The 22,809-nt window shown below is 31.4% G+C and overlaps 2 protein-coding genes and 1 long non-coding RNA gene across 4 annotated transcripts; 1 reads left to right on the top strand and 2 right to left on the bottom strand.

Annotated features, from left to right (window-relative positions):
- Positions 1 to 1,574: 1,574 nt before the first annotated feature.
- LOC132286998 (uncharacterized) lies at positions 1,575 to 3,665 on the top strand. 2 transcript variants are annotated; one of them, XR_009472910.1, is made up of 4 exons: positions 1,575 to 2,085; positions 2,261 to 2,401; positions 2,600 to 2,671; positions 3,308 to 3,665. It is a non-coding gene; the product is annotated as an uncharacterized LOC132286998 (long non-coding RNA). The 2 variants fall into 2 exon arrangements; XR_009472909.1 differs by lacking the exon at positions 3,308 to 3,665 and having other exon boundaries at positions 1,584 to 2,085; positions 2,600 to 3,300.
- Positions 3,666 to 3,952: 287 nt separating this feature from the next.
- Positions 3,953 to 7,540, bottom strand: LOC132286994 (probable mannitol dehydrogenase). The gene is made up of 5 exons (XM_059789453.1): positions 7,382 to 7,540; positions 5,572 to 5,685; positions 4,727 to 5,240; positions 4,436 to 4,589; positions 3,953 to 4,331 (listed from the first exon to the last, which is right to left on the bottom strand). Exons 1-5 carry the CDS (start codon positions 7,480 to 7,482, stop codon positions 4,129 to 4,131), a joined length of 1,086 nt encoding a protein of 361 aa, XP_059645436.1. The 5' UTR covers positions 7,483 to 7,540; the 3' UTR covers positions 3,953 to 4,128.
- Positions 7,541 to 11,288: 3,748 nt separating this feature from the next.
- Positions 11,289 to 15,026, bottom strand: LOC132286996 (probable rhamnogalacturonate lyase B). Its single transcript, XM_059789455.1, has 14 exons — positions 14,911 to 15,026; positions 14,767 to 14,820; positions 14,536 to 14,655; positions 14,319 to 14,438; positions 13,959 to 14,094; positions 13,626 to 13,796; positions 13,159 to 13,314; positions 12,946 to 13,052; positions 12,752 to 12,842; positions 12,513 to 12,654; positions 12,217 to 12,373; positions 12,001 to 12,117; positions 11,796 to 11,922; positions 11,289 to 11,643 (listed from the first exon to the last, which is right to left on the bottom strand). Exons 1-14 carry the CDS (start codon positions 15,024 to 15,026, stop codon positions 11,398 to 11,400), a joined length of 1,860 nt encoding a protein of 619 aa, XP_059645438.1. The 3' UTR covers positions 11,289 to 11,397.
- Positions 15,027 to 22,809: the final 7,783 nt, after the last annotated feature.

The raw sequence follows: 22,809 nt of genomic DNA on the forward strand, positions 1-22,809 counted from the left end.
AGTTTTTAATTCAAATATAATATTTAAATTTGAAATTACTGAAAGTAACTGTTGCTCCATACATTTATAAATAGCACCATGGAGTCTTGTGCAAATGTTCCATGATCACAACAATATTTCATTTTCTACAATTTACTTAATTTTTCCTTTGTATTGTACTTATTTTCTTAGAAGTTTTACTTAGTATTTCTTTTGCATTGTAATTATTTTCTTAGGAGTAGTATTATAATCAAACGCTTCTTATACTTTGTATGAGAATCCTACTTATGAAATAAAAGTCAGACTACTTTTATTTTGTAAGTCTTTATGCCTATGTAGTTTGTTTAAACTCCCTTCATCCATTCCACTTTTAGTGTTGAAAGTTCTCTTTATTGAGACATTGAAGAACCTTAAGGCAGAAGGGGTCATCCTTGCCTTCCAACAGTATTCACAAAAAGCCCGATTATGAATTCAGTCAGCGCCGAAAATAATTTGACTATCCAACCCCTCTGAGTCGAGAGACTCTAGCACGCTCTTTAAAAAAAGAGCACCAAACAATAAGTTACTATTATTTTTGACATTTTTATGTTGCATTTAAAAAATTTATAAATATCCCAAATACAAATTACTCAGTAATTACTAGTACCATTTTAACATTAATAAAAAAAATAATAATAATAAAAAAAAAAAAAAAAAACTACAACTATATTATTATATTTAATTTATAGTAAAATACACAGTAGAAAAATCTAATATAATTGCAGAGGCCATATATAAGGGAGTGGTCCCACAGAAGAGGATAATAATAATAAAAATAAAAAAGGAACAGATCCGTTTTGATTGCGAATTGGACCCATTTATAGGAAAACGACTAAGTCAATTATTAATTGGATAGGCCTTTGGTGTACCAGTCATGTGCTGCTACTCCATTTTTGCCGCATGTCATGCGTTGTCTGAAATATTAGGACCCAGAGTAATTAAAGAATTTGGCAAGTTTATTTTAAGGGTGATACAATAAATTTCAAAAATATAGACTCGGTATATATAGTATAAATATAATAATAATAATAATAATAATAATAATAATATATATTAATAAATAATATATATTTTTTCTTATTTATTTATATAATCGTAAATAAATTAATAATTTGAATTTGAGGGCTAAATATTTGTTACTTTAGTTTTCTTAAATTTTATATTATACCTGTAACTGGGAGATATGGTGATTTTTTCACTGTTTGTAGATGGACTCTTTTGGTATTATTTCCGAATATAATTTGATTTGCTTTATGGTTAAATAAATAAATAAAATTAAGTGATATCTAGATTGACCTAGAATATTAATGAAAATGGGAAAAAATGGAGAGAGAGTGAGGGAAAAAAAAAAAAAAAAAACCACAGTTCTGCAGAAAGAAATGGTTGAAACTCAAATAGATTTGAAAAGGAGTAAAAACTTTGCATTGATATCATAAAATCCTATTATTAATTTAATAAACTAATACATCAAGAGCATTACTTGTGTCAGCCAATGGAAATTATATTCCTTTCGAAAAGAAAATAAAATCCCCCCCTATGAATCGTGTATCTACTCCTACTATTTCACTCAGAGGATTCGATCAGAGCCGATCCTGACCCAAGGCGACCCGCCTAGGGCCTCAAAATTTATGAGGCCTCAGCCCATGGATGATGGGCCACCAGAAAAAAAATAAATAAATAAAATAATGATAAATAAATAAATTTAGGGCAAATCATTTCAGCCTCCCCAATCGCCTCCGTCTCTATTCTCGTTCTCAACTCTGAACTTGACCTCTCTCTGTCTCTGCAACTGCAAACTACAAAGTCTACAAGAATCAGAAGTTCAAAACCCATATACTTAAGTTTATCTATCTGTCTGCAAGAATCAAAATTTCAAAACCTATTACCTATATCAAAACCCATATCGGCATATCATTTCAGATTGTTAAAAAAATCAAAACCCATATCCTTCAGTTTCCATCGCCCGCTGTTCCAGTACAGGTTCGCCGTTCGCAAGCTTCAGCCGCTGGCCGGCTGTCTCTCAACTCTCGAGCTTGCCCCCCGTCTCTCTGCAACTGCTAACTTGTTGTACGTATGGGTTTTTTTTTTTTTTTTTTTTTTTTTTTAAATCAATTAATCAAGGTCTGTTATTTTTATTTTGCAAACTAAATCCTATTTGGTGAAATTTTTTATGATCTTTTTTAATGAATTTTAGTTATAAATATTTGTGAAGATAATGACTGAAACAGGATCCCCTTTGCAGGATTTGAAAGACTAATTGGTAAATTTGGGTTGAACTTGTGTCTTGAACAAGTTGAAGGCCCTTATGGTGAATTAAAATTTTTACAATTACAGCATCCTAAGGTTCTACCATCTTTTAGAGTGCTTTCATCACTTCAAATTGGTAAGTCATTTCTTCAATTATTTAATATATATATTTTTTTATTCCAATTTTTTTCATGCTAATAATAAATTGGATGTTAACCACATAAAGCATAAATCTGTCAATTAATATGGGCACCCAATTATATATGAAACAAAGTACAATATAAAGTAATAAAATTTATTAATATATAAACAACAAAATTTTCATTTTTTGTAGACTTTTGTGCTTTGAGCAACTTGGAGGAGCTTGATTTGAGTGTTAGTGTAAAGGGGCTGATTACAGTAAAAGGTATTATAGTGTCATATTCATTGCATTGCATTTTTGAGTTTATTTCAGCAAAACAAATATATATATTTTTTAATTCTATAACTTCTATTTCTTTCTCATAATCTTTTTCTCTGATTTCGGTATGTTTTTTTCTCCTTTCTTTTTAATTTTAGTGTGCTGATAAATAATGCATCACACATTTCGAAATTTAATCCTTTTTTATTTTCTCTCGAAGTCGGGTAATGAAATACCTTAGAAAAATCATTTTTAATATGCAACTTTTTTTAAAAAAATTTCTTTATCCATAATATAAAACTAAAGAACCAAAATAAGAACTCAATTAGTAAGATTGACCTTATTATATCCTATTTTTTTCCTTATCACTCCGAAAAGGCTTGAAAGGATATGAGATAAAGGAAACTTTTGTTCATTACATTCTATTTGAATTTTTAAATAAATAAAATATGAAAATTTTAATAAATTGTTCCCACTGGAATGTTTTTTTCTTTTCAACGCAAAAATAAGAACTCAGTTTTACTTTACAATTATTTTTTTTTCAAAATATTATGTATTGCAATTCATTTGATGTGTATTTTTATCACTGCATTTATTAAAAACTAGAAAACAGTGACACTTCTCTGGATTGTGTCGTGACAGCATGTGACTTCTCTGGATTGCGTCGTGACAGCATGTGACGATATCTGCACATGATAGAGTTTTTATAAATTTTATTTTTATTATTATTAAAAGTAAAAATTTGTGGACATGGTTGGAATAAGTTAAGTGGCAAGCCAGTTTTACATGTTCTTTAAAAAAGAAGGGGATACATTATTGGTTACTAGAAAAATAATATAAGGTTCAAAAAACAAATACAAATGTCATTATATTAAGTGATGAACAAATTAGTTATTACATTTATCATATTATTGATAAAATGAGTAAAAATTATATTTATATGCATGATATTTGAATTAAATTGATCTTGTAATTCTCATTTTCCGGACGCATAAGCTTCAAAATAACACTAATCCATAGATCATATAAAATATAATTTTTTGGGGCTTCTCTAAGATCCTTATTGAGGGAGACTCTAGACAAATCGTTCGTCATAAGCTCACACAAGAACCCTCTATTGTGCTTGAATATGTGAGAGACCTTCCCTGTGCTCGCCAAGATTGGTTTCCGATGGCTATAAATGGTTGAGCTCCTAGCACAAACACACATATAACAGGCCAGAATGTGGCTTCAACACTAACAAATCAATGTTTTCGTCAACTCTTCTTCTCAAACTGACAAACCATATCTTATTCATGTAATACGTAGTCGTTGAGTACTTTTTAGCAGATATACAAACAAGCTCAAGACTCCAAATTAAGTCGATTCAAGCCAGGAATCATAGGAAAGTTTTAAGACAGGAATCATAGGAGAGCTTAAGAGAAACATAAGAAGAGTTGATAGCTGGTAGTGATATTAGACCACTAAGCAACAGACAAGGTGTTTCCGATATCAATAACAAACCTATATCTAACATCACCCTTTAGGAGACGCTCCAACGCTGTGTTGACATAATCCATTGGAATAACCTCAATTTCTGCAGTGATGTTGTGTTTTGCTGCAAAATCAATCATCTCTTGAGTCTCTTTTAGTCCACCAATGCAGCTACCACCCACCATTCTTCTTCCTGTCGACAACATATATCTTATCAATTCTGTACTCTCAAAGCCCAAAACAAAATATCAACTTCTACACTTTTTGATTGTACATCATGTAGTGTCATATACTCACCCATAATCAAAGGAATGACTTGTAGTTCTAGTGGCTTTTCTGGTGCTCCAACTGTAATAAGCTTTCCATGGTACTTAAGAAGATTTACCAATGGCATGATGGGGTGAAAGGCAGAGACTGTGTCGATGATACCATCTAGTGTACCCATTGCAGCCTTCACAAATAAAACATTTATTTTAAAAATAATGATAATAAATTATCGAACTTCCTAGAAATTACTAGGAATTAATTGCAGAAGTGGCTACTGCAAATGATATAAACCTTTAAGAACATGAGATTTGAATTGATTACCTGCATTTGGTCTGGATCGCAGCTAACCAAAAATGAGTCAGCACCGAGATGATTTATAGCTTCGTCCTTCTTGCTAGCAGAGGTACTGATGACAGTCACTTTGAGGCCTAAAGCCTTGGCAAATTTTACAGCCACATGACCAAGCCCACCAAGGCCTACAACTCCGATGTGCATACCTGGTTTGTCTAATCCATAATATTTCAACGGACTGTATACGGTGATTCCAGCACAAAGCAACGGAGCACCACCAGCAAGTGGCATGTTCTCTGGGAATCGAACAGCAAAGCGCTCACTGACAACCATCTCATTAGAGTAGCCTCCATATGTGGGGGTTCCGTCGTGGTACAAACCACCAAAGGTTTGTATCATTTTGGGACAGTAATTTTCAAGGTCATCGGAACAACCCTCACAAGAGCCACATGAACCAACCAGGAACCCGACTCCCACTTTATCTCCAACTTTAAATTTTGTTACCTTGCTTCCCACCTCTGTTACTACACCTACAATCTCATGCCTGAAAAAATATATATATATATAATAAATAAACCTAACTATTAGCTAATAATGTGCTTCCACAGTTACGATCGTGACACCCAACATATGTAGAAAATTTAATATATTGATTGAACTTGTCAATCTGCCCCATATTTTGAAGGGACAGCATTCTGGTTTAGGGCTTATGACCAGTTTATTTGAATTTAATCTCTTACTATATGCACTCTCACCTGACCTATTGTCAAATCCTACCTCAAATTTCAGTAAATTAATGCAAAATTTGTAAAGGCCGGGAATTCAAAATTCGTGGCCAAAATTAAATTTTTCCTATTCTTAGGAGAAGTTGTTACCCTGGAACAACAGGATAGGAGGTGAAGCCCAAATCATTCTTGACGTAGTGAAGGTCAGTGTGGCAGATCCCACAGTAGAGCACGTTGAATCTCACGTCGTCCTCACAAGTCGCCCTACAAAAAATTCATACTCGAGCATTATCAAATGACAGTATAACCATAATTCATAATAATCTTCATCATACAATAAGAAGAGCACATGTTTCCGAAAGAAGAAAATACAAGTTTATCTCTCTTATTCAAATAGCATACTTATAAATTGGTGCTCTAGCCTGGTTATGGTTAAAACCAGTACAGTACATTCATGGTAATTGTGCTAACCCAAGTCCCACCTTAAGAATTGCACTTGAAAATAATCCAAACCAATTCTTCAAGATGATATAATTCAACAATTTCAACAAAACATAAAATATTTGCAATAAATTAAATGCATCTAATGCATAGCATTGTATTGAATGATACCGAACTTGTGACACAGTAATAAAGATCTTTTTAACACCATGGTCAGGCACAATCAGGGTGGATTATTTTTTAAAAAATTTCATGTCCATTTATAAGATTTGTGGATCCTAAAAGTTGTTAACTTGGCTTAGCAATATAATCAAAATAGTAAAATAAACAAGCCGAAAACGTGTACCATAAAGGTCAATTGGGTCATATTTACCCTTATGTGGCTAACCATAAATTACAGGTGCAACGGTCAAATTGCAAGTAGCATTAGACAGAAAACTCCAACAGTCAATTTTTTTCATACCAAAATTAGATTAAAAAACTAGTGCTGCAACTTAGGCGGGCTAATCAACCCCAACCCCAATTCAATAATTTTGAAATTTGAACATACAATTCACAAATCGGACTCATGATCGGGTTAGATTTTGTCAAAATCCAAACATATTCGGGTTGGACTCGGCCCGAACCCAACCCAAAATTAAAAATTGAAAAAAAAAATAAAAAAAAAGTCTCTCTCTTCTCTCTTCTTTCTCTCTCTCTCTCTGCCGCCATCCCGCCGCCGCTTACAAATAGCGAATCTCAATAGTACTGATTTTATAAAATAAGAAGGGTGACGGATCTATTAATATAACATGCCTATGTTTTGGAAATGGAAGTTGGCAGTTCTCAAGGATCAAAGCAACAAAGCAAGATAGCACATCCACCTGTGGAACTCCAAAAATAGGGAAGTTTATTTCATGGGTCTGGAGCAAAAAATATGTGAATAAAATTGAGAGAATATAAATAATGGCCGGACAGATTTTTGTCGCTTATCAAGTCACTGAATTAAAAAAAAAACTTTTGATTCTTGAAAATTTTGTAATTTGCAGTTGGAGAGAGAGAGTTGAGAATGAGACCTAATTGGGGAGGCTGAAAAAAAAAAATAAATAAAATAAACCCACTCAACCTGTCAACCCGACCCGGACGGTCCGAAAAAATTAGGGTTGAATTTTGACCATAACTCATATCGGGTGCAATTCGGGTTGGATTCGGATTGAGGTTGGGTTGGGCAGTTCAACTTGGCCTCCTAAAAATAAAAAAATAAATAAAAACCGTAGAAGATACACAATAGTCAAACATTCGGTTCTTTGATCAAGTTTGGGGTATGCTGATCTTATCTGTAACAGGAAAGAGAGCTCATGACAAGAACAATGAGAACGATCTCATGGTAAACTTGCCGGATTTCACGCTGACATAATTATATATTTTCTAGTACATGGTTACTAATCGAATATAATAAAGACAAGTGATCAGGAAAATATAGTTAAGAAAGAGAATTAAGGATGATATTATATATATATATATATATATATATATATACCTTCTGGATAATTTGAATGGAGAGAGAAGACCAGATGAATCTCTAGCTGCCCAACCGAAGGCCTTCATGGGGTGCTGCTCTTCTGCTAATTTATCAGCCATTTTAGAGAGAGAGAGTGAAAGACTATTAATGTAATAGGTGGAATTTGAAGAGAGGTATGATTCTATGGATAGTACATATATAGAGAGAGAGTGTGTGGTTACTTCAATGGCTGACCAAATCGATGAGCTCATTAACAATCACGAATAAAATAAAAAGGGTAAAAAGAGTAAATGATTATAGAAATTGTTAGATGGTTCGCATGATTTGAACTGCATTTTAATTTTTAATGATTGGTTGTATCATTTGATAATTTATACTGTAACCAATTACCATTTTACCAACTCTTAAAAACACCACCAAAAAATAAAATAAATAAATAAATGATAGAAAGATTTTATATCAAACAAATGATACAGTTAATCAAACTCAAATCTCTAATTTCTCCCCCATTTACTTCCGTGGAAAAGAAAAAAAAAAAAATTGTGGGTCGCAGTTGTTAAAGTCATAATGTATTTTAAGATGAATAAAGTATTATTATTATTACATGGGCACAAGAATGATATACTTGTTATTATTACTTCCACCATTTTAAAAAATGTAAGTCACGGACGGTTTTTCAAGACGATCATGTATTTTAAAATAGAAATAATATTAATATGGAATAGTGATAGAGTAACCGAATTTAATTCTCGAAATAATTATCGAACCGTGACGTGATTTGACTACGTCAAATTCTTTAAAAGGTAAGATTCATAGAATAAACTCCTCTATAATTTTTTGCTTAAACTAAAGGAAAAATAATAAAAGAATAATGTTTGCCTTATACTTAAGAATTTTTTTCTCATGATGTGGTGATCTAATAAAATATTAATTAAGTTTAAAAAAATAAATAAATAAATAATTAACTACAAACAATAAATACTTAAAGAAACTATTCAATTAGCTCCTCCAAAGAGAAAATTACCAATATACGTTCAAATTTTAAGTCGGTATCATGGATGGACGTGGAGTTGAACCCGTTGCCTAAAAGACACCACCGAAGTAATGGGGGCAGTCTGGGCTGGGATTTTGATCCCAAAAAGCAATAGAAGGAAGTAGTGGTGGCAGTCTGTCACATCGCTGGATTGTTCTTGTTATTGCGAATTCGTTCACTGAGAAATGGTCTTGGATTTTGTTTTTTACGTTATATTAGGTTCTTCTACATTTGTTTGACATGACAGTAACATACTTGAGGTGTCAGCCTTTTCGCGTATACACCAAGGCCCAAGCGGTGAGTCAAATATGTCTGCGGGGATATTTTGCAGTGTGTCAAATATGTCAAATATGTTTGCGGGGGATATTTTGCATTGGGATCTTTTTGCATTGCGTGACAGATCTTTTGCGTTGCGCGAGAGTCTATGAAGTACGGATACTCTTTTTAGGGGTTTTATACCTGTGTCGAATATTTTTCGGACATTGATATCTGTATTCGAGACTCGAACACGTGTCCTACACTTCTGTAAAGTGTCTAAATATGGCTCGGACACACGGTCCTATACTTCTGTGAAACAAAATTTATTTTCTCTCACTCTTCTAAATTTCTCCTCTTCTTCAATTATTTCTTTTTATGAACAAAATATATATATATATATATATATATATATATATATATATATATATTTAAGTTATATGAGCAAAACTTTGTGAAAGACTGAAAGTATATATGTTTATTCATATACATATTTAGTTCATTATAATTATGTCTCTTCTGCACATTTTCGTTTGGAATTTGGATTAATTTTATTTTTCATTTATTTTCTGTTTTGTCTTGTCTATATTTTTCTTATGACAAAGATGAAATTATTGAAATTGATTTTATTTGTTGTTGTTTTATTTATCTGTACAAGATTCTAGTAATTATATTTTGAATATATAATTATATATATGTATATATATATATATATATATATAATTTTATAGGTGTACCCCGCCGTATCCGTGTTTTATTTTTTAAAAATTTGCCGTGTCGCTGTATCCGTGTCGTGTCGTACTCGTATCCTGTATCCGTGTCCGCTTCATAGGCGAGAGTCAATTTTTATTCTTTCTAATCATTATTTTTTATTTTATTTTTTTAATTTTAACACATGTTCTTATTTTATTGGGTTATCTTTTTTATGTTGTCTAAGGCAAATATTATTTAAGAACAAAAATTTGTTCAATGATCGTGAACAGAGAAAGACAATTGTGTGAAAATATAGTGATTAAATACACAAATCTGACACACACATATATATATATATATATATATATATAAGTTCTCCCAAATTTAAAAAGTTAAATAGTAAAATACATTCTCACAATATCGATTCAGATTCACAATTTTTGAAAGCAAAAATTAGGGCAAAACATGGTGATGGTAGAATCGAATGAATTGAATTTTTTTAATTTATTTATTTTATTATATAGTTTTGATAATTTTTTGTATAAATCTTTGTGATCTATCAAATAGAATTTCAAACCTATAAAATTCAAAAAAAGTGAAAATAATAAACTTCCAAAATCTCCGGATTACTTAAAAAAAATTCTGAAATATGGAGTCTCAGTTTATATCTATAAAACTAGGTGTTAAAATAGATTTTTTTTTTTTTTTTCCTTAAATCTAACGTGCCAATTCACCTCACTATTTATTAATTATTTTAGAGATATTTTTCGAATGTTCTATCATTTTCTTATTAATATTATTACATAGTTTATCGCATGAGAATGATAGCAATCATAATGTTAAGTGGAGCGGATGAGGACAATAAAGTACAAGGTTACGGACCACATCATTGGAAGTGCCTCCTAAGTGCTCAGCAGTCAGCATAGTGACTCCTAATAATTTTCCAAGATTGTGTGGTTAAGATAAGCTCACATGTCAATCACAATCAATTTCCATTTTTCATTTTCTTTTCCTTTTTTTTTAATAAATAAAAATAAGAAGTGTTTTTTTTTTTAATTATTACTCAAAAAAATTATGCACACGTGTTTTTTTACTTCTCGTTTGACCCGCGGCCACAAGGTGAAGGAAAATTATCACATAATAAAAACATTAGTATAATATTATTATATGTAATGAAATTTAATTGTTAGAGAAAAGATCCAAAGCATGAAATAATACATGTACCACACTTTAGATAATTTAAATCTATCTACATTTCCTGACACTTTAAAAAGATGCGTGTGGAATTTTTAATGAGAATTTCTTAAAATATCTTTTGACTTGTTAGATCAATGGGCAAACGCATCATACCTTATAAAAATATGATGTAGTTAAGGTAATTTTTGTATATGCATTACATAATTTGATCAAAATTGAGGTGAGGTTTTGTGTATTTTATCTTGATAAATAAAATACTAAAAAATTATGAGACTTTTAATCCTTAAGGGCCTTACCATGTACTTCAAACGGTTGAAGAGATACTAAATTTTTAATACATTATAACTCAACATTGATAAGTTACTATTATTTTTTGGATTACTAAAAAGGAGCAGATTCATGTTGATTGCGAATTGGACACTGGGAGATGTCGTGGTTTTTTCACTCTTTGCAGATGGGCTCTTTTGGTATTGTTTCCCAATAAAATTTGGTATGCTTTGTGGTTAAATAAATAAATAATTTTTTTTTTTTTAAAAAAGAGAAAATTAGATTGGCCTAGAATATTAATGAAAATGGGAAAAAATGGAGAGAAAAAAAAAAAAAAAAAAAAAAAAAAAAAAAGGAGTAAAAATTTTGCATTGATATCATAAAATCCTATTATTAATTTACTAATCTAATACATCAAGAGCATTACTTGTGTCAGCCAATGGAAATTATATTCGTTTCCAAAAAAAAAAAAATCTTCCAAAGAATATTACATGTTTCCTTGCGGCTGTTTCACTAGAGAGGATTTGGGTTGTATATCTTCTTTGAGGGACTAAAGAGCTAATGCATCATGTACAAAGTCGATGGTAGCTTATGGTGGGGTCTGAGGAGGCCCTTCTAAACGAATATAGTCATACATGATTCCTTTGAAGGGGCTTGAACCTCTCGACTGTCTCAAATAGATTGTATTATTTCCATTCACAAGTTGAGAAGCCGATATGCCAACACTATACAACCAGTACAACCCATGAATCCCATGTCTTGCTATTGAATTATCCTTCCCAATAAACCCTGTCGTGAAGCTCGGTTCTCCCATTTCTTCATCGTTGATCCGAATCTTCAGAATTCACAGTAAATTTCCATCACCAAAACTTTTATTAAGGTCTACTAAAACTATGGTAATCAATATATATATATATATAGTATTGTATCTGTTTCCATGCCTCATAGTAACACTTATAAAACAAAAGAAACTTCAAATTTTCATACTTGTAATTCAGCTTCGTGGGCCGATGCCAATGCCAATTGCAGCGTATAATTTCCGGTCTCGATAACATTTTCTAGGTCAAACAAAATTTGCCATGTGGTCGGTACATATGTTTTATTTCCAATGTTCCTGCAATAAAAATTCCAGATTAATTAGTTACATTACAACCACGACTGGGCTAATTCAACAAGGTGAAGCAATCAGCACCTATTAACATGGGCAAAGAACCAATCTGTTTGGTAATTGCTTACACCAACTGTATATACTAAATCCTGGTCAGGATATAACTCTGCATATCTATCCCATAATCCGTATTGCCTAAACCTGTACACCAAACAGAATCTATAAATATATAGATATACATATTATATTGTGTTTGAAACATTAAGGATCAAGTAAATGTGTTGGATCAATAGGGCTAACTTGTCGAATTGCTCAACGTATAACTGGTTCATGAGCGTTGGGTTGGGGTCAGGCACATAGAACTCAGCCGCGGTTCGGTCGGGGACGCCGATTTCCCATAGGGTTGGACCATTTCTGGGAGGATCATAAATTAGAACGTCCAATTTGATTTCAGACCCTGCTCACATATTACACATTTTACAAACACCAAAGCAGATAGATATGCATAGTTAAAAGTAAATGTAACTCTAACTTGTGAAAAAAAAACACATGTCAATATTAGAGATTAAAAATTATATTTCATATATAAATTAAACCTGGTGTGATGATGAGATTAACTTGATATTTGTAATCCCCAACAATGCCAGGGACCCATGCATACAAGCTGTAGTTACCGGGTCGAACACCCTTGATCAAGAAGTATCCTTCATCATCAGATTGTGTCCAGAATTGATAGCCCTGATCAAAAAAATTAATTAATTACCAACATTTAAAACTCTTATTTAACCTTCAAATTTTGTTGAGTAAACAAATAAAGGGCAAAAAAAAAAATCACCTTATTTTCTCTTTGCCATGATCCCACATCTCCTAGTGGAGCCGCTCCCACGTAGGCAGAACTCGCCTTCATAAGTCTTGTATTTATGAACCTAGAAGATGAGAAATAATCAACTAATATTTACTTCTAACATTATTATGAAAATTTATTAGATGGTGCTGAACCGTACATCATTTCATTTGGTATTTAATTACCTGTCACGGACTAGTAACCGGCCACTGACTTTACCCCGTTGACCGGCATGAGGGAAGTCTTCTGATAATGGAAAATTGTATGGCCACTTTTCGGTTTCTATCAACATCTGATAAAAATATTGAGGGTGAGTATTTTTGTTTATTTTATTTTATTTTATTTTGTATGCAAAGGAATAATAAGATGTTGTTGTACAAAAGTCTGCAAAATGAAACCTGTTCTTTGGCATCTTCCCAAAGTGTTATGTTATCAGCATCAACTGAAGCGGAGTTTAGATAGATCAAAACTGGACCAAAAACCTTTTTCCATGCCTCTCCATCTTCAAATTTTATTCCTAAACTTCCCCCAGCATAATGGGTACTAAAAAACATCTGAAGAAATAAATAACAATATTAATAATTGAATAAGCATAATGTATTCTCATAGACTGGACCGCAAACGAGCTGAACTATTCGTCAACAGCTTAGGCTCGACTCGAATTTGTTTGCTAAGTAGACAAATCGAACTCATATCTGTTTTGTAAGCTCATTTGAACTCGTTCGAAATAGACTAAAGGAGCAAATGGGCCAAGCTCGAGCTCCAATTCAACAGGTTGGGCCGTTGACAGCCCAGATAATTTGTTCGGTTCTCATATCTTTTAATTATTAAATGCTGTGCTCTGGGGGCAATTTAAGAGGCTTACAGATAGAGTGGTTGGGCCCACGTGAGAGGTAAGATCTTGCTTGACCGGCCCACCAGTTCGGAACTCATCACTGGGTGTGATCATCCAGAATCCTACGGGCGGGTTAGGAGATATCCACCCATGCACCCGGTTGTCTTTGTCCTCGCACGAATACTGGTACTTGTCATCCACCTACACCACATAAACAACAAACAACCTATCACATAATCACACTAAACCAAAAATTTTATACATTCATTTATTTCGAAAGGTAAAACCATCGCACGTTAATTAAATAAATTGGATATGTATATTTATATATATATAGATCCTGAATGAAATGGAGGCCTCTACCTCTCCTTTGAGTGCTGGATTGGATGGATTTGTCAACAGAACAGCTTCCTTGTAGTCAAGCACTTGACCCGTATTGCGGTCATGGGCCGTAGGCATGATCCTTTGCCTTTCGTCCGATATAGCCATGTATTGAAACCTAATCATATATTACATGTACATCATTAAATAATACTGTTTGGTTTCTATTTGCGTATGTTTAAGAAGCAAATAGTTGAATGAGTCCCACATCAATTGAGGATAATTTAAGACTTATTTTGTTTAAAAAGCAAATAATTACCGACTATTTGCTTCTTAAGCAAAATAATTTAATTAATTCAATAAATAATATATATGATTAGGGAAAGATTATATATATATTACAGTTCCTGATGAAGCTTGAATACTATCCTTCCTTGGTAGATAGTTAGATCAGGAAATCCCTCCAAGCGCTCAATTATTGCATAAGAATAGAAACCAGGGCACCCACGAAGCATTATAAACCTGCATTAATTAATTAAATTACTACTTATAAGAGAACTTAAATTATACTACCTGTTTGGTTACAAGTATAAGGTGATGTTTAACTCTTACACTGCACCTTTTATCTATATTTAGGGGAATTTCACTCTCATTGAGTGAAGAATCCCATGTTCTTGTAAATGAAATCTCTATTTGATTTTCATCTTCCATTAAAACCGTAAAATTTGTCCCATGTAGCCTGCAAAACAGGCCATTCAAGTAATTTGTTAAAAAAATTGACATATTTCTTAATTACTACTACATGGTAGGCAAAAATGTAATTCGAAATAAAGGAAGAGAAATAACTTACAAGTCATATGATGAATTGGGATGTCTCAAATTTTCCCAAACAAAATCCCAATACCTGCATTTTGTTTAATTATCAATCAAAATATGTACCAATATATAATCAAGTAAAAAAATTCATAAAGTAAAAGCAAGTAGATATAATTACCCTCTATTTCCTTCTTTGTTATTAATTTCCAGTAAATTGTCAATTCCATTGTATTGTATACCCGTGACCGTGCCGATTGGGGTGGACAGTGAGACGTTGACAAGGCCATTGTCCATTACCACCTGTGTAAATATATTTGTCACGTCATATATATATATATATATATATATATATATATATATATCTTTTTCTTTTTTTTTTTTAGGATGGTAAAGCAAACATGAATACACAAAATTAGCCAAATAAGTTCCATTTTATGATTAAATCAGTAAAATACTTCTTGATCCAAACGATGCAAACGGACAGGAGGATATGACATGAGTTCTTTGTTGTCGATGTTCCCTAAAAATTTTCTGCAATTTGAAAGCCACAAAAGAAGAGTCAAAATCAGATTTAGGAATTAAACTCCACATATTAATGTTAATAAAAACAAAACATTTAAAAGAGTAGAGATAAATATAACTAATCAACCATAGGAAGAGTGGAAATTGATTATTTGTACATGGGATAATTGTGAAGCATGCAGAAATTATTAGATATAGTTGCATGACAAACTTCTTGATCATTTCAACATTGCATCCTTTTATAACTACAAAATGCTTCTTTAATTTGAAATGGAAAAACATGTACTTCCATCCTCTTTTCCTCTCCCTTGTGGAAATGATTTCCATCTACCCTTCCTTTTCCTTTATATAAAAGGTGTATGAGTTTTCACGCTATCAATTCATTCACTGTGGTCACACTCAATGAAAATGGAATCAGATGGAAAGTGTCTAGAAATTAGAATTAACTTTTTGTGAGAATATGATCACGAGTGTGTATTGTGTGGCGTGCGAGGAACATTGCACCACATATCTGGTAATAACATCACCATATGCTCTGTACCTCCAAAAGTCCAATGAAGACAAATTAGAGGAAGAGTGAGAGAGATATTACCCTCTTCAATTTCTACCAAGAAATATTCCGTGGCCGTGACTTCTTACGAGAGAGTCATTTTACACTCCAAGTTATTAAAAGTGTCAAACTTCATATATGAACCGGAAGAATCATTGACATAAACACTTAAAAAGAGAGATTTTATTTTTCATAAATAGTGACAACAGTCCTTATTTAACTTTTTTTTTTTTTTTTTTTTTTTTTTTTTTTTTTTGGAGTTATCGATATTTGTAGCTATTACTCATATGAACAGAGTTTTATGCATGAAACAAAGAAAATCTGCAAAGTTTTGATTGGTGGGGCCACACTCCCTTTCTCATTAAGAGCATCGGATTTCCACTTCTAAATCAGAGATTTTATCATTAATGGAAAATACCTAGTGGAGTAAAAGATTACAGTAATAGCAAAACAAACAAGACATAGATACAAGTAATCTGTGAATGACCAAAAAGTTTTTTTGAACTCTCTTTTCTCAAAGAAAAACACTGAATTCAAGTTCTAATGAGCAAAGAATGCTATACGCACTTGCATGTTTCAAACTTCCAATACTCAAACAAAACAACAGAGCCAAGTGTGTGTGTGTGTGTGTGTGTGTGTAGAATAAAGAGGCCACCACAGAGAACCATAAAAGAACTCTGGTATGAATTATGAAAGTAGTCTTTACACACAACTTGTTGCAGTTTTACCTAAATTGCTAGAAAATCCACAAACTCATCAGTATTCAGTGAAATGTCTCTCTCAAGGGTGCACAAAAGCAAACAACATATATTTCAATTTAGCATACATTCACACACACACACACACACACATATATACAGGAGAGAGAGAGTGTGTGCGTGAATGTATAAAGAAGAGAAGCTAGAGATGAGGAAAGAACCTAACTGGGGTCTTCATAGAACATTCAGTCAGCAACAAGAAGTGAACTACAACCCCAAACAATCTGACTACCAAACCCCATTGCCTCTTCCACCCCATTACTTCCATTTCCAAATCAACACTACTGAATCAATCCTGCAACCAAACAACATAAAAGCAGAAGCACACACTTAGATATATATACATACATATATTCGTCATGAAGAGATTGCAGAAATATTAATGAACAAAATTGAGGAAAACAAAAAAGGAAAAAGAGCCAACATGAAGTGTTTAAAAAAAAAAAAAAAAAAAAAAAGCTTCAACAAATGAGTTACTAATAAATTAAACTACAATTATAAGATTAATTTAGTAAGAAAATTTGACAGACACACCCTTTTTCTTGGACATACCTTTGAAGAAGGCCAAGGCAGTGTATGTGGTGGTACTTTCTCGGTCGCTTTGTTTCAACCTTTAATTTCTTGGGCTTAATTGTTTTGTCCAAACCAAAGTTTGATTCTGCAACATCACAGATCGACAAAGCAGTTAAAGTAGTATGAGAAGATGACACATACCTGGTTAAGGTTTACTTATATTGCTAAACATTACGAATTAATTTCATTGCAAATTAAACCATGCCTTAAAAATTAATTTATACATACACAAGTTATAATATGTGGTGCAAATAACTCGATAATTCAGTGATTTAGTGCTTTCAGTGAATTTTAAAGAGGTTTTTAATAACTACACATGAATGATGAAATAAAAACTATCTACCAAATAAACTGACTTTGCTTGCCTTAGGCATCTATGGTTGACTTATGGAATTAATAATATATATCCTTTCCTAAGCGCAAGAAATGTAGTCCCATTGGGAAATGGAGTAGTCATTTCATATGGTTGTGAGATTGACCCAATTCAAAATTTTCACAGACAATTATTTTGAAACTCATTCTAGTTTTATCCCATTGAGCTGTGGAAATATATATATATATATATATATATATATATATATATATATATATATTCTGATGGTGCATAATTTAATGGTTCAACTAATCTTCATTAAACAAATTTTGTTATTTTTAAAAATGATAAAAATAATAATAATAATAATAATAATAATTGACATAACGAACCTACGTTCCAGGTATAAAAATAAATAAATAAATAAAATAAAGTTATAGAAAAGATCTTGATCCATGTATATGTATATAATATATATATACACACAAACATACTGGGCTTTCATGGTGATGGCCTTTGTTAGTTTATTGGGATTACAAAACAATGGATCAACAACTGTTAGTATTACACACCTTTCTAGACTATCTTAGAATTTCATCAAACCTCAATTTAGTAAATTAAAGTTCTTTCGGAAGACTAGCTAGTTATCATTTTGATGTTGACCACTTGAACAAGCAGACTTTTCTGCATTCCTGGAATTTTCAAACTACTTTTTCAACCGATTATTCTTAAATTTAAATGTTGACTTTTTTTAAATTCTGAATTTATTAGACTTAATTTTAGTTGACAGCTTCTTCATGAGTTTGAATATTTTTTTAACTTTTAAAAACGTGTTAACAACTTTTTTTTATATGCTTATAAACTCTTCAATCTTGCTTGCAATTGATAATCGTCTTCATAAAATTTGCTTGAAAATTTTACAAGTTTTTAAATTTTACATGATTTTGGACTTTATTTACGCTTGCTTTCATGATTTAAAGAGTTGTTTGTTTTCGTCCATCCTGTATGTATATATTGAATGTTTTATTTATATTTTCCGTTCTTGGATTACAAAATTATTCCAATTCACTCATCCTGTATCACTTGCAAAATCTTTAATCTTATACAAAAATGCAAATTTAGATTTTTAAAATTTTCTTCCATCATGAGATCATGAAACTAGACATGCTTTGTTGGAGAATTTATATATTTTATTACACAATACATAGAGAATTTATCTTTTAATTAAATGGCATGCAAAGATTGCAATTAAAAAGTTCACAATGTGTACATATATAAACATAATTTTAATTAATAAAATGAAGAACATATGAATAAAATATATACTTATAAATGTAAGAAAATTAAAATTTGAGATTGCGAGGCATGAGAGTCAGATACTTCCTCCCCACATGCGTATATTGAAGCTAGTAAACAACCTTTATTAACATTTCATTGCCCATAAACACGTAAAGTAAGAGAAATATATAAATAAATAGATATAATGATAAAGAGAGAACATAGTTTATTAAAAGAAAAAGAGATTATCATCACTTACTTGTTCGTTTTTTTTTTTTGCTCTGTATGTTCACTGTTTCATCATCAATCACTACTACGTAATTAGATGGTATGGGAGATGCCACAAACCACTATATATAAGCATTTAGTATGTAACAGATTTGATATAATGAATACATTAATCACTAAAAATAGGCATTTAGAATGTAACATATTTTGATATAATGAATACATTAATTAAAATGACAGAATGTTGATAAAGAAACCACCATTACTAATAACTAAAATATTCCCAACACAAATGTCATTTTTTATTAAATCTTCTTCTTCATTTTATTTCTTCTATTTTTGATTTTTTTTCATCTTTGACATTTTGCATTTTTTTAGATATAAGAATCTTCTTCTTCTCCCATTATTTTCCCATCAAATTTTTCATTATCAAATTTCTTCTTCTTCATTAAATATTCTTTTCCTCTTTCAGCAAAATTTGCCAGTAGCATCAAAATCGTAAAAGCTGTCTTTAATTAGTAATTATAACAAATAAATTCAATATTTATTTTCAGCATGTTTTGCGAACTTTTTGATAGAGAATATTTTTTTTTTTATACCTTCATCCTTGTTCTTCCTTCTATTGTTGGAATTATTTTTGGCATTCAGACATCAGTTTCTGACAACATCATTCCATAAATTGAATGCTTCAAAAAATATACAGTTGTAATATATCTTTAATAAGAAATGTTTTTCATCCATTTTCAGTAGTAATACAAAATCCAAGTTTTTTTGTTCTAGGTCGTTTTTTCTAATAACAACTGGAATCATAAAGTGAAAGTCAATTCATTAAATAATAAATATATTGCATACGAAAGTTGTTCATGTATATATTAAAAGTTTAATTTTTTTATCCCTCAGTGGACTAATTCATATTCAACTCATATTTCACAATCTTCTCTTTTGTTATGTTTGGCATCATCTGATGCCTTAAATTTGAAATTGAAACAAATTTAGTATAGATGTTGAATTAAACTTCCTCCAACTCTAAATTACCCGTCTCTCTTTCTAATACTCTCCCTCCATATATGTGTGTCAGTATGTGTGTATTTCTCTCTACCCATGGCTATTTTGCAACCTGAATTATAAAAATAAAAAAAATAACTGTATTTTTTTTTGTTCCACCCTCGATCTATTAATGCAGATCACACACACATATATATGATCAACACATATATTTTGAAAAAGAATGAAAGAATATACCTATGCGTGTGGGCTGATTCGGAAATCTAGTATTTTTTTCCCCATCTATATGATCTGCACATATATTTTGGGAAGACACAAAAAAAAAAAAAAAAAAACATGCGTATGTGGCCTGATTTGGGAATCTAGGTTTTTTATAGAATAATGATTTTAAGGATTCAACGGGTCGGGTCATGTTTGATGGCTTTGGTTTATAAGCAGGTTGTCCGCTATCTTGGATTTATGGTATGTGAAGTTTGAAACTTATATTTAGCTATATATATTTTAATGTGTTTTGAGAATGATTAGATATTTATATTTTGTAAATGGTTGAAGGGTTTTTTTAAAGTAGAATTGTTGTAAAGGTTTAGCAGGCCAGGTTTGTGTAAATGGTTTGGGTCTTGTAATTGAATCGGATCTTATAAATGGGTCGATTCGTGATAACTTTGATTTCCCTGGTTCGAAGGTTGAAATTTCGTACTCCTTTCATCTTAATTTAAGTATCGCATTTGAGGAAAAAATATTGGAATATATATATATATATATATGATTCAAACTGGTTTTTTACCTATTACTCTGTCCATGTCTTTCACAAGCCAATTATAGTCGTTTCTACTTTTAAACGCGTCCAAATTGCCGTATTTAAGAGCTGTAACACCACCAGTAACCAATTTAATAGTATTACAGTCGTGAATTTTTATGCAGGGAATAATTTAGAAAGTAAAATTAATATTTATTATTCAGGAGAGGGTAATAGTACAATATGAGTTGGAATTTCTTATAACTGTTTTTTTTGGCTTTCTTTGTGATGATGACCCTACTGGGTGTACATTAAAATTGATTAATACATGTATATATATATATATATATTATTTCTTGATTTGGCGCGGATGTGTTGGAGGCAGGTTACCCCCACCTTCATCCCACACCCACATATATATTTAATTTAATCTCACATTTCTACACCAAAGCATTACTGGCTTGAAATTAGTTGCATGGTACACGAAATAGTTGAAAGATGATTAGGTTTGTTTGTTGTGCCCAACTTTGACAATAAGTTTGTTGTTAGATTTTGTTGTGAAACTTATATATATCCAGAAGTAATACTTTTATTTTATTTATATCTCCACGCTTAAGTAACGTCATGCATCAGTGGCTTTTGTTCTGTGCTATAACTGTTTCACTTTATTCATGGATACGTTTGGATTGCCTCAGAGGTTGGACAACTGTTGTGTTCATATCATCTGCTGCTTTGTACAACTGTTTTGTTTGCGTTGTTTTGTTTGTTTGATTACGTATGTTTGAAACGGATAGTCCACGTATCTATGTTATTGTGTAGTGTTGTTTTGATGGTCGGAAAAACTTATTTTTTATTTTTATTTTTTTGGTCACTAAGAACTTGACAGTTGGAGATTTGCCTTGTGTTTGGTTGTTTTGTCAATATCACAAAATGGTAAGGCACGCCTAATACGACTGAGATGGTGGGTGTGTCATTTTCAGCATACTTGCCCATATCTGAGATAAAGTTGTCAAATTAAAACATTCATCCAAAAATAATTAATCTTACTTTACAAAAGTTGATTACTTCCTCTTTTTCAAAAATAAAATAAATATTACTTTTAAGGAACTATGTCTTTTAGAAATTAAACCGTAACCATTTTTAAAAAACAATAGACACTCCATTTGAGATGTAGGGAGTAGTGCCCATGACCCAATGTCTCTTGAAACGCTTTTGTGGGTGATGAAAAGTGCTAACCGATGTGACTTTAAAATGGCACCTGACACCCACAAATTTCATCCAAACTAACCAACAAAAACACAAGGCTATCAAGGACATCCCGTGACCTTTTGTCCCATGCTAGTGCTTTTCGGATTTGTCCCATGTTATTATTATTTTTTTTTATCGAATGAGTTTATAAATTATCTATGAAATAATGGTGTTTTGTGGGGAGTAATAATAATTATCCATGAAATGAGTCTCTCATTAAATCATATCATATCCATGCGGTTGATGAAAAATAATTTTTCTGTCGAATTCGGCCTCAAAAAATGCAAGTAAAATATGTTCGAACGGTGTATCACGACTCTCCATATATATAATGGACAAACTATTCATCCATAATGCTAAAAAAAAAAAAAAAAAAAAAGAGTAAAATATTACCTATCTATATATTGATTACTTCTATGTCACTTGAATTTATTCTTTGAACTTCATTTCAGCATTACTAAAAATATAAATAGGTAAGAGTACTTGAGATATGACAAAAACGTATGCAAGCTAGTAAATTAAAGTCCAAAGAGAAGTGTCATGATAATTAGAAACGCTTAGTCCCATCCGATGGAAATTAAAAATGGATTAGTTTGAATAATGATGAGTGTGATGAAGTCATCATACACATACAAGGGAGAGGACTTTGAGACCAAACTAGTGATTTTTTTTTACTTGTTCTTGGTCCATTTCAAACAACCCTTCTTTTTCTAACAATTTTTTCAAACATTTGAAATTGATCTCTTCATTTGTTGAACTATCTATTTTAATAATAAAATAAAAAATATTTAAGTGGGTAGGTGAAAGTTACATTCATTTGTTGAGCTCATCTTATTATTACTTTTCTAGATTATTTTTACTTTTCA

Source organism: Cornus florida, unplaced genomic scaffold (genome assembly GCF_030987335.1).
Source record: "Cornus florida cultivar Cherokee Brave unplaced genomic scaffold, ASM3098733v1 CherokeeBrave_3.0.0_Hap2_Chr11, whole genome shotgun sequence".
NCBI classification, from domain to species: Eukaryota; Viridiplantae; Streptophyta; class Magnoliopsida; order Cornales; family Cornaceae; genus Cornus; species Cornus florida.